General features: G+C 35.2%; 1 protein-coding gene across 14 annotated transcripts in view; it reads right to left on the reverse strand.

The window, feature by feature from the left end:
- Positions 1 to 13,321, reverse strand: part of DLG2 (discs large MAGUK scaffold protein 2) — a 1,902,487-nt gene that overhangs the window by 638,570 nt on the left and 1,250,596 nt on the right. For all 14 annotated transcript variants that reach the window (XM_045817849.1, XM_045817836.1, XM_045817835.1 and 11 more), the window contains one exon: positions 7,897 to 7,947. In XM_045817849.1, coding sequence (XP_045673805.1) covers positions 7,897 to 7,947 — 51 coding nt within the window. The remainder of the gene's footprint in view (positions 1 to 7,896; positions 7,948 to 13,321) is intronic.

Raw genomic sequence — 13,321 nt, forward strand, 5'->3', positions numbered from 1 at the left:
ATACATTCTGGAGATTGCTTAATAAGCTTATCATTTAGTACAAACATAGTCTCAGCCTGACCCCCTGCCACCCCCCCCACACATGGGAAAGACAAATGCATTTGCCACGTGACCTAGCCCTACAATTATAGCCTGCAGTTGTAGCAACATGGACATCTTAAGAAAAATGAGACCTGGATAAATGATAAATGTGTGTGTGTATAGTTTATAATAACTAATAAATATTGAGTATCTATGATGTCCTGTGAAGTATTTTAGGCATTTTACATATATTGTTTTTATTTTTCATAACAATGCTACAAGGTAGATATTAGTACTCCATTTATTGTGGAGAAAACTTAGGCATTAATAGGTTAAATAACTTGCTCAAGGTCACACAGAAGGTACCTGATCCTAGATTCAAAATAAGGTCTGTCTCAGTTCAAAAACTGTTTTTTTTTTACTGCTTATACAAACTTATGTTTGTTTCATAAATCTTATAATACTTTTCACTAAATAAAACTTCTATCAAAATTTAACATGTTAAATACATATTTTTGTTTATTTCTAAATACACACTTATGTTTGGGTGGTATCTATGTGCTCATATACATATACATGGGCACTAATAATTGGATATGCATAAAGGTTGGAATTCATATAAGAAACTTATCTAATATTTAAAAAAATATTTAACTAAACTAGAATGAGATTGTGCTACAGTTGACTATATAAAAACTGAAACCAAATCAAATATCATTGGGACTCTGGTGTTTCATTCCTGTTATTATTATAGAAAATGCCTAAAGGGACTCAGAAAAAAACTTAGAAACCCAAAGCCTATACATTATTTTAAGTAATAGACATTTAATTCCACTTGAATTTAGAAATTCTCATCTTTATGAAAATTCAATAATGTGAGAGAAACAAACAGGGCTTAAGTGATTAGACATCCAAGGACATTTTAACTGATTTGATACCTGGATGAATATGGAGAGTATGTCAGTAGACAACCTTAATGAATCACTTATCTGGTGGTTCACAAACACTGTTTTCAAAATTCCTGTGTTACCCACCTTACATCCAAAACTTGGTTCATCTCTAGGAATTTGTGAGGTGCAGTAAATCAGTCACTTTCCTATATAAATCTGTTTTAGCATGGGTTAAATAATAAGTAACATAAGTCAATGATTTATAGTTAGGAAGATGACTTAGATCTTTGATTTTTTTTAATTGTAAAAGAATATCTTTGACTTGTCAGCCAGAACATTCAAATAGTATCACATGGCAATACATTTTGCAGCTGTCAAGAAAACACCCAAATGTTCTTTTTTTTGGAGGCTGAGGACAAGCATCAGAGGAGGCGGCAGATAGTCAGACAGTCACTTCAACGTCTCTGCTAAATTGCAGGCATGCATGTTGGTCAGGGTTATGAAGGCATAATAAATCCATTATCCATGCTGGGTCAACTAGTTTCTCTTGATATAAATCTTATTGGAGGTACATAACCCATTAACTTTATACATGGTAATGAGATAAATCACTTAGAGGCATGGACTTTATACTCATCTAGCTTTGTCACTGTCATAAGCACCCAGAGTGTCAAAGAGACTTGAAATATCACAGTTGTCCATCTCTAAGAGGCTCAGACTATGTTAATGAAAGGAATTTGTTGGATTATAGCCTAGGCCTCTTTGACTTCTCTGCTCTCTCTGGCATTTTCCCATCCTACAAAAATCACAATCTGTTCTTCTAACATTTCTAACATATTTCAGACCATCTTCTCCTACATCACCACTGGCAGAATGTAGCTATTAATTATATGACTTGAAATGCATACTTGTATCATCTCCTGAATTCTATGACATGTATACTCAATATCACAAAGTGATCTTTTTGAAACACACTTATGATTATGTTGCTTTTCTGCTTAAAATTCTTCAAAGACTATCCATTGCCTTCACAATAAAATTGAAACCCTCCTGTTTGTTATCCAAGGCATCTGTGCACTCAGTCCTCTCCAGCTCTCTGGCCTGGTTTCTCTGTCTGAGCCCTACCTCATAATTTGAAGTGCAGTCACTCTGAAATACTTGTAGTTCCTTGAGCATGTTACTTTTCTACGGGCCCTTGAACATTTGTACCTGCTGTTCCCTGTCTCAGAGGGCACTTTCCTTTACTCCCTTTTCCCTTAGCTAGCTTCCTCTCATCTTTCTTAAGCCCGGTGTAATGCCCAGGGAAGTACCCCATTCTGAGCCAGGCATCTTCAGCACTGTGTTCCTTCTCATGGTTTCTGCCTATTTACTTCTTTGTGTTCTCTACCAGACTGTAAAGTGCTATGAAACAAGGGTTGTGACCAGTGCTTTTGTTCAGGAAGTGCTCAACAGATAAAGAAACATAAGACATTTGTGGGATTCACCACATGTAGCCAGTAGCTGATGCATTGAAAAATTCTGACATAGAGGAGGAGTTATCAACTTGTCTTCAAATTGCCCAGTGGCTTTCCCTTTTATTCTTATGTCATCATGCTAATATAAAGAACACTATGATAAAATACCTTCCATCGGGGAATTCATAGGTCAGTGGAAAAGACAGATTTACTCATCATTTAATGCAAGAAGTTTTCTACCTGTGTTAATTTATGAAAGGGCACCTTATCTAAGAGGGGAAGTCAGGAAAAGCTTCTCGGAGGATATGACACTTGAGCTTAATTCTGAGGGCAGTCTAGCTCAGTGGCAATGAGCTTAAACTGTAGTGTCTGTTGGGCATAGGGCTGAATCCTGGCTCCATCTCTTACAAACAATATCACTTCTGACAAGTGATTTAATTTCTGAGCCTCAGGGTCCTAATATGTAAAAGGAAGTTAGCAATACCCACCTCATGGAGATGTTACAAAATGTAATGAATTAATCACTAAATTAAATGTTATAGAGACTAAATACAGAAAAAGTATAAACTGTAAATGTGTATAGCAATGCCCATAACTTCTTCATCATTGGATATCTGACACCTTAAAAAGGAACTGAAAAGGCAAAGAACACCTGCTATATAAGAATTTATTCTAGGTTCATGTTAAGTGTTCATTGAGACTGGGAAGCTGTTTTTATTAAGCTTCCTCAATAATTCTGACAAATAACACTGCAAGAATTACCATGTTAACAAAGAAAATGTTAATAACAGCTAGATATGCTGTTCTAAACACTTATATAAACTCATTTAATCATTCCAAAGGCCCTACAAGGTCATTACAAAGTTTTTAGCCTTGTTTTCAGATGTGGAAACTGAGGAACAGAAAGAAGTATTCAGGTTGAAGTAACTCAACCAGTATGTTATAGAATCAGGGTTTCAGGGCAGGCCATGTACCTCTGCTTCACTGTACTTACAGAGGTAGGGCACAGGCATCATCCATTTGTGAGCCAAATAGTCACTGAGTGTGTATAACATTCCTCCAGACACTATTGGAAGTAGGCTGAATATAGAAGTGACTATATTTAAATATAGCATATATTTATGTGGGGATAGATGTTAACACTGTAAATAATACATAGATAATTAATATACATTTCAGATATTAGTAAATGCAATTAAAAGATAAAATGATAGAAAGGAAAAAACATTGTGGAGATGCTAGTCCTAATTTAAATGCTAGTCCTAATTTAAATGGGGAGATTTTTCTGAAAAGGAGACATGTGAATAGCTATTTAAATGCCGAAGAGGCCTAGTCATGAAAAGATCTGTGGAGAGATTTTTCCAGGCAGATGGAATAACCTATAGAAAGGCTTAGACGTGGGGAAAGCTTGCCTTTTTTGAGAAGTGATGAGAAATTCAATGTAGCTAGAGTGAAATATATTCAAGGAGTTGGTGGGGAGGGCATAGTGTTGGAGAGAGAAGCAGGGGTCACATTGTGTAAGTCCTCGTCAATGATGAGGATGAGTGTAATTATTACTTCTTTGAGGGTTTTAATGGTAAAAGTTGTGTGTCCTGGTTTGTATTTTTTAAAAGATTACTCTGGCTACTTTGAGGAGAAAAGTGGGCAAAACTGGAAGCTATTACAGCAGTCCAGGCATGAGATGATATTGGTTTGGACCAGGATTCAACAGAACAGGTGGCAAGATATAATTGATTTTGAAATATATTTTTATGGTAGTACCAGCAGGGTTTGCTCGGGTTGCTGAAAGAAAATACTCAATTAAGCAAGATGCTTAAATAATTTTTTTTGACCTGAATAATGAGAACAATTAGTTAAGATGAAAAATATTAGGCTAGAAGCAGCTTTGGCCCTGAGTGTAGGGAGTGCAGGAAAATCATAACTTCTTTTGGGAACACACCAGTGATGCCAACCAGACAGCTAGCTGTCTGCATTGGGAGTGCAGGGGAGACCATGAGTTCAGATTTGGGAATCACCAGTTGGTAGCTGCTATGTAAAGCCATGGATCTGGATGAGATCACCTAGGGAATGAAGAGAGATTGAGGTCTGTGCACTGGATTTCTGGAGTGTTCCAACATTTAGAGCTGGAGCCAGCAAGGAGACTGAAAAAGAGCACGGATGAAGTGGTCAATTAACAGCAGAGTGTTTTGCTCTTGAAGCCAAGAAATGGACACCTTTGTGGAAGGAGCCAGTGATTGCTGCATCAAATGCTGCTGAGAAATCAGTTAGAACTGAGAAGTGATACTTGTATTTAGTAAAATGGAACCTTTCATGACTTTGACAGGGGTGGTTTTAGGACTATTGTGGGGATGCAAAGGTGAAATAGGTTATCTTTGTAAATGAAGTAATAGAGTTAACAAAAATAGATGATTTTCCTAGTTATTTGGTAAAGCAAAATAGAATAATAAGGCAGTAATTGGAGGGGAACTTTGGGTCAAAAGACTGCATTTTTTAAAGATGGGAGATATTGCATCATGTCTATATTAAATTTTATTCAGGTACAGTGAGAGAGAAACTGATATTGCAGAAGAGAGAGGAGAAAACTGCAGAAGCAAAATCCTTAAATGGATGAGAAGTTACGTGACCTGGAGGTCACGAGTGAAGAGCTGACCTTGGAAATGAGGATGAAAAAGTATTTCATTATAACAGAGAGAACCCACTAGCAGACCTGGTGATAGGAAGTAAGGTGGTTTTCTTTTCTTTTCTTTTTTTAAATTAACACTTGGTTTCTTTATTCTTTGCCATATAAAAGTACATTTTATTTTCATCCTTTGCTGTAAATATTTTTTAAATTAACAATTTTTTATTGTTGTTCAAGTACAGTTGTCTCCTATCAGTAAATGAATGCATTGAAAACTATGGAACATTTACACAATGGAATACTATGCAGCAGGAATAAAGGAGCTTCTACCCTTTGTGACAGCATGGATGGAACTGGAGAGCATTATGCTAAGCTAAATAACCCAGATGGCAAAAGACAAATACCATATGACCTCACCTATAAATGGAACCTAATCAACAAAACAAACAGGCAAGCAAAATATAACCAGAGACATTGAAAGTAAGATGGTTTTCATTGGAGTGCTTGGATTTCCTCTAGGGAATAGGAAGAGAGGCCCACAGCTGAGCCTGAGGATGAGGAAAGACATGTTTGAGATCTGAGGAACACAAATAAGACATGAAATTGTTTTCCCAGAGAATGATAAAGTAATTTTTCTAAAGAAATGTAGAAATTTTCTAAAGAAATAAAGAAATTGCTAAGGTGTTTTGAAGGTCCTTTTGAAATCAACAGTAACAATTTTAAAGTGACTGAGTGCTTCTGCCAGGTTCAGTTACCCAAGTGCTGTCCTGGAGTAAGTAGAAAGGCATTGGTTTAATCACAGCAGCTTAACCAGAGATGAGGTTTTGCTGATGAACACTAAAGAAAAAAATGAGAGAGAGAGAGGAGGAAAAATGTTGAGTGTATGAGAAGGAGATCTGGAATATAGGCAGTTAGGGTGAAGGGAGGGAGGGCATAATGGAAATGAAAGGGAAATGGTGGAATCAATGACTCAACATCCCAAGATGGTTGGAGAATTTTTTAGTGGTGGTAATAGAACAAATAGTAAATACAAAGAGTAGGTACTGTTAGAGAAGATGATGTTTAACATAAAAGTTTTGGGAAAGCTGCAATGAATGGCAATGACAAGGTTTAGAGTATAACAGGAAACCCCAGTGTAGGAATGAGGGAGGTGAGAGAGATGTCAGGCTAGATCATGAAGCAATTAAGTGTCAGAACCCACACTAGAATGCACAGTTGTTCAGACTCCGACTGCACATTGTAGTTCATACCAACGTTAGCTTCTTAATACCTTTTGACTCATTAAAACCAGGGTAAGTAAATGGTGGTGTATTCAAGATGTTTCTATGTGCGAAGTCTGAGGAGAGAGAAGGGCTGGTCTCATGAGTTGGAGCTCTGTGCACACAGGGCCCTGTGTGTAGAAGGGGCCACGCTTGGTTTAAGGCTCTGCTGTTGCTATCTTTTAATTCTCACTGCATTTTAAACCACGGTACCACATTTTCATTTTGTACTGTGCCCCACAAATTATATAGTCAGTTCTGGAGAGAAGATTAGTAATTTAGAAGGAAAAATGTGTTCTTTCTTCTCATTTGGGCTAATTTTCCACAAGCTTCACTTTTCTCCATTTAGCATGCCATGAAAGTTTTATCAGAGTTCATAATGGCACTTTTAAAGTACCCATCTGTCAGACACTTAACTTTCAATGTAAATTTCCTTTTAAAACCACTCACACTTAATAAAGATTAGGCTGAGAATGATAAATTCCATGACTCAGGGAAGCAAAAAATCAAAAGAAAAAATAAATTTAAGTGTTGGTCTGGAGGGTAAATTCATACTTGAATAATAGCTTAAGAAATACACTTTAATTCTTAGTTCTTATTATAAATGTAATATATGTTTGTCATGGAGAGTTTAGGAAATAAATATAAGTAAAAAGATGAAATAGAAAAATCACCCAGAAATCCTCCACAAGAGTTAACCACTATTAACATTTTGGTGTATACACTTCTAGGCTTTTGTATGTATTTATAAATGTATATTTTGCTTGTATACCTTTGTTTGTGCTTATTGGAATATATTTTAAATATCATTTTAAAACTTGATTTTTAATTTAACAACATAGCCTACTTACATCTCTATCCTTATAATTAAATATTTAGAAATACTATTACAATATAATTTAATATGACTTTCTAATATATGAACATATAATAATGTATTATTAAACACTTGTCTCTTTAATTCTTCACTATTATAAACGATACCAATATGAATATTCTTTGTGTATTTGTATGCTTCAATAAATACAATTTTGGGGTAAAAAATGGATGAACATTGTGTTAATGAGTTTGGTCACCTTTTTTTGTAGGTAGTCTTTGGGCTTTCTCTTACTGCTTTTGTGAAATGTCTCTATGTACCAGGGTTGTGTTGCACAGAACTTCCCTAAACTGTCAAAGCCTTGGCAAGGCCCTAACAGCATATTTTTAGAGACCTGCAGAGCTGCTACATTTTTCTCTCTAGGGATGCATTTAAAATCCATCACTCTTAAACTTAGAAATGTGTGGTAATATCAGTTATAAAGATAGTATTAATATCATATAAATGAAAATATTTTGTAATGTATTCTAAAATGTATGGTAAAATATTAATAATGAAATCAATAGGAAAAAATACTGCATTAGCTCACTGAACATTTGTCTTTCCCATTCATTTGTCCAAATCCTGGCAATGCAATCTATATACTGAATGTTCTGGTTATTTTCTCTGTTTGTCTCCATGCCTTCCACTGCAAGAATTATGTTAATATTCTCATTGTGAGTCCTGTTGGAAACTTCCAGGGTATAATAAACAATTGCACAACTTCGCAAAAGCAACACCTTAGGATGTAAATGGAAAACACAATTAGGGCTTTGGATTATTGGATTTTGCTTACCCTCTCCAGAGTAATTTCCTCAAACTCATATTCAATTTCTGTCCCATTGACCTGTAAATAGAAAAAAGAAAGAGAACAATTAAAGACATATTGCAGTGAAGACAGCTTCATTTTAAATAACATATGAGGGATAAGTTTTATTCTAGCTATAAATAAACAATACTGTCTTGATTTTTGTGATTGTATGTATTTATCCAAATACAACATAATCCAAGCTATTCTAAAATATATGAGTAAGACTCTATCAAAACAACAACAACAACAACAACAAAACTTATTGAATCCCTTAGAATTTTATATTTGTGGCCAAGAAAGAAGAAATAAACATTCAACCAGAACAGAATGAAGAAACAAGAATTCAAAAAATTGAGGAGAGGCTTAGGAACCTCCAGGACAACTTTAAATGTTCCAATATCCAAATCATAGAGGTGCCAGAGGAGAAGAGGAAGAGCAAGAAATTGAAAACTTATTTGAGAAAATAATGGAAAACATCCCAAATATGACAAAGGAAATAGACTTCCAGGAAGCTCAGAGAGTCCCAAAGAAGTTGGACCCAAGGAAGCACACACCAAGGCACATTCTAATTAAGTTACCCAAGATTAAAGATAAGGAGAGAATCTTAAAAACAGCAAGAGAAAAGGAGACATTTACCTACAAAGGAGTTCCCATAAGGCTATCAGCTGATTTCTCAAAAGAAACCTTGCAGGCAGCAAGGGGCTGGAAAGAAGTATTCAAAGTCATGAAAGGCAAGGACCTACATCCAAGACTACTCTATCCAGCAAAGCTATCATTTAGAATGGGAAGGCAGATAAAATGCTTCCCAGATAAGGTCAAATTAAAGGAGTTCATCATCACCAAGCCCTTATTATATGAAATGTTAAAGGGACTTATCTGAGAAAAAGAAGATGATCAAAAATATGAATAGTAAAAGGACAACAAACTCACAACTATCAACAACTGAACCTAAAATAACAAAAACAAAAACAAACTAAGCAAATAACTAGAACAGGAAGAGATTCACAGAAATGGAGATCACACAGAGGGTTATCTGCGGGGAGGAAGAGGGGCAGAATGGGGGAAAAGGTACAAGGAATAAGAAGCACAATTGGTAGAGACAAAATAGACAGGGGCAGGTTAAGAATAGTATAGGGAATGGATAAGCCAAACAATTTATACGTACAACCCATGGACATGAACTAAGGGCGGGGGATAAAGGGGAGGAAAAAAGTGGGACAACTTTGGTAGCACAATCAATAAAATATATTAGAAAAAGAGAATTTTATATTTGGGGGAGAGAAAACAATACAAAATATGTACCATGAATTTACAAAGCATAAATCATTTAGCAGTGATGTTACAGTTAGAAGGGAAAAATTTCCTAATATATTTTAAAACTTTTATGAATGAACACTAAAATATGACCTTAAAAACAGTTTTAAGGGCAGCACACTGCATGCCATTTTTAATGTAAAATATCATTAAGAATGACCATGTCAGATAAGAAATGCCTTTTCTTTATGGTTCAAACTCAGGTATTCATCCCTATTATCCCCTTGTTGTATTTATTAACAAGCCCTGGACCATGTAACCATGCTCATGTACTTCAGTTGCAGTAGTAAAAGTGCAAAGTAAGAAATGGTTGAAATTCTTAGTGAGACACTTTTTTGACCATCCAACCAGCCCTTGAATTGATTTGAACTTGAAGAAAGAAATACATTTTAAATATAGCCAGGCAACATATAACATATGCCTTAGATTTCAACAGATGTGCATACAGAATATATAAAGAACTATTATTTAAAGTAATCCAACAAATATTCAATTCATATTCTTATCTATCACTGAGTCCTTTTGAGCCAGGCAAAAGTTCTAAGCAAGAAAGAATCTCAAATTGCTGGTTTCTTTTTTGTTATCTGTGTCTGAGCAACATCAGTGGCACTTAGGAATCAGCAAGAGAGACTAATTTTTAACTACCAAACTGTCATTTTTGTAGGGTTGTAACTTAAGTTGACTTCCCTCTCTTTAGAAGATTTTAAACATAGTTTTTGCAGATTGAGAGTTCTATGGAAGCAAGGAATAGATGGCCTCATAGACAGCCTGGCGAGAAAGAATTGATGAAGGAAAAAAAGTGAATGAACTAAGCACTTCTCTTCCACAGGGAATGGGGATGTAATAACATCAACTGAAGGTGTAATTATAACTATAATCAGCAAATACAAAGAATGGATTTCATTTATGTGTGTCCACCAACCACTTAGAGCATGTTTTTGATTTTCTAATTACATGAGCTAATTGGTAAATCACATTTTATTGTGCTACTACATTATCAAATAGCCCTAAACCAAATTTGATTTTCTGGGCTTCAGCAATTTAATGACTCAGAGAAGAGGATTTGATGAGGTTAGAAAACATTAGCAGCTTTATGGAGTTTTTGTTCTTCACATGTAAAAATATAAAACAAAATTCAAATCACCTGTAAGTGTGTGTTTTCATATTAATTCTTTCTGTTTTTATAACTTTGTTGAATTAATAGAGGAAGGGCAGAAAGAGAAAACTGAATTAATGTGATATGTTTTAATTCTCTCAGCAGGGCTCCCCGAAGCTTTTCTTTGCTTCACTGCTTCCCTAGAATGAAGACCTTCACATTATTGAAGTGCAGCAAATAGAGAAGACAAAAAGCTTCAAAGAGAAGAAAACAAGCTTCTGATAATAAATTCTAAAGGCTCAGGGTGAAAGAAATTCTGTTAGGTAGTACTTAAAAGACAAATAAAATTTAGGGGCACATGTTGCACAGTTGTGGTCTACAAAAATCTCTGTTTCACATGTGCCACTATGATAATATGTGCTGATTTGTAGATGCTAGAACCAGTATACACACCCAAATTAGTATTTGAAAGTTCCCTGGTCAACTCAATGAACTATTGCAGGCTTATATTTACTTCATGGGTTTTCTAGTTTGCAACTCAAGGAGGTAACATCATTTGCCTAATTCAATAGTATCCAGGATATCTTCATATGAAGGGACAGTACCATCTGTGTTTGGATGTAACCTTGCTTTTAAAAGAGAGCACCCCATGACTACAGCATAATTTAGTAAAATTAAAACACATGAAAGGTTTTTAGCATATATGAAGCAATATTTCAACCTTTAACTGAGAAATTTAAATCATGCTATCACAAGAGCCATTGTGGGAGTTTAGAAAAGACATTTAAGAGGTCTCTCATCACTAGGGGCACATGATCTACGTTCTGCCTAAGGACCCCTAAAGACAAGGAAACCTGCAACCTTCCTTGGCAAAAGTCTTAGAGGAAAGGATATGATAGAAAGAAGAACTAAGAATACTTCCATTTAAGTCATTCATAAAAATTTAGTGACTTTTCAAATGATTATACCAATGCAATATTCTTTAAATATTTTTTCACATTTTTTAGAGGAGTAGTTGCTTATTAAGTGGTAAAGAGCCAAGAAGTATGAACAACAATTCCTTCCTCACCATAATTTTGTGTATTCTCAATGAAACAAAAAAGAATACTTCCATCATTTTCTGGGGCTTCCACAGATAATTTATTGTGTGAACTTGCTTGGTGGTTTCACTCTACCCACCATCAGTTTATCAATTTATGCTTTTTTTTTTCACAAAGTTCTCTTCCTAAAAAAGAGTTTTACCAAATAATTTTTTTGCTCTTCCTGGCCAGTAATATTTCCCCTGCAATGTAAGTGCCCCAGGAATGTTCGCTGCTCCTGAGAGCTGGGGTCCGGCCAGCTGTGTGGGGAGGGTTTCTGTTATTCCATCTCTGTCTCCAGCCATCACTTACAGCCTTCTCTCCACTTTGTGACTACAAGAGGGGTGGGGCTGGCAGTTCTGTAGACATGGAGGGCCAATAAAGTGGATGGAATTTCTCATTTTGAAAAATCTGTTTTCCTTCAAATACATGCTTTTTCTGAACCTAATGGTTCTGTGGAGACAGCTGGTAGGTTTCTATGGTGGCCAGAAAAATCAAATTAATGCTGCACATTGTCCTGTACTGTTCTGGGCACGTAGCCTTCCTGGCATCACAGGGAAGTGAAGACAAGAGAGTGATTCACTCAAATTCAAGTTTGGTATTTAAAGTTTAAATTCCTTAACTCTGAATGCTTTACATGTTTTCCCCCTCTGACAGCCATTAGTTAATTTCACTCTCCTTCCATTTTCTTCAGTCCCATAGTAACCTGCTGCCTGAACGATAACACAGTTTCATTCTGAGATGCATTCCTATCTCCAAAGAGATTTTTCATGAATAACACATGCAAATTATTCTATATTTTAGTGCTCTTTAATTGAAATCTTAAGTAATGATTTCTCTAAATTGTTTTTGTTCTTTGCCACATTTGTAATTTTATTAAACGTAACAGCATGTTAAAATCTGAGATGAATGAATTTTATACATTCCCATATCACACATATTACAAGAAGTGCTAAAACAGGAATATCAAAGCTTCTTAAGACTAAATGCAATTCTACTCAATGAACAATTATTGAGCATACATAATGTGTATGCTCAATACACATTGAGAAAATTAAGATTTCAAGATATGACCCCCATTCTTAAGAAACATACAATTTTCAAAGTGTACCAAATATATATAGGCTTTATATAGGCCAAAATATATTAAGGCTTCATAGAAGTGTGATATCCAATATACAAAACAGAGATGTGGACTAGAGCCTCACTGTTACCATATGCCAGATCTATACAGATCTATTTGCTATTTGTTGTATAAGTAAGTCCTTACTTAAAGTCCTTGAGAAATTCTGTGACTTTAAGCAAAACAATATAATACAACAAAACCAATTTTACCATAGACTAACTGGTATAAACAAAAGTTGATACCATCTCATCAATGTCATAATGAAATGATGTTGAATGAAACAACCTTATTTGAGGGTCTTTTGTATATAGATTAGATTCTTTAGTAACATAGTACATGATAAATAATGTACTAATTTTGTCCTTTATTATAAGTAATTTTGATATGGTAACTTCTACTTGTCTCTGAATCTGTTGTGGGTACTTAGGCTGTAGCATCTTTGCCACAGACATCTTTGCTGAAAACGTTTTCGTGGCATAATTAATTGGCCATAAGGCAGTGTCACCATTAAAAAAGATAAAATAACTAGCTGAGAGTTTGGGGTGTTTTTTGTTGGGTTGGTTTCATTTTTCCACTTAGAAATCATGAACCAGATGTGGTAGATTTAATGTATTGAAGCTAGTTGTCAGTTTGGTTACATTCCATTGAAGGAGTTCTTGCAGCTACTCCCATGTTTATGTATATGAATCTTAGCCTGCTCTTCCAATGGTCTGTACAGTGACAAGAAGGTAGGTGGTGGTGATCTTGAAACAGTCAGCATTTCTTCTAAATGACAATGATTTGTCCCAAGAATTG

Source organism: Phyllostomus hastatus, unplaced genomic scaffold (assembly GCF_019186645.2).
Source record: "Phyllostomus hastatus isolate PE091 unplaced genomic scaffold, TTU_PhHast_1.1 phas_scaffold_317, whole genome shotgun sequence".
NCBI classification, from domain to species: Eukaryota; Metazoa; Chordata; class Mammalia; order Chiroptera; family Phyllostomidae; genus Phyllostomus; species Phyllostomus hastatus.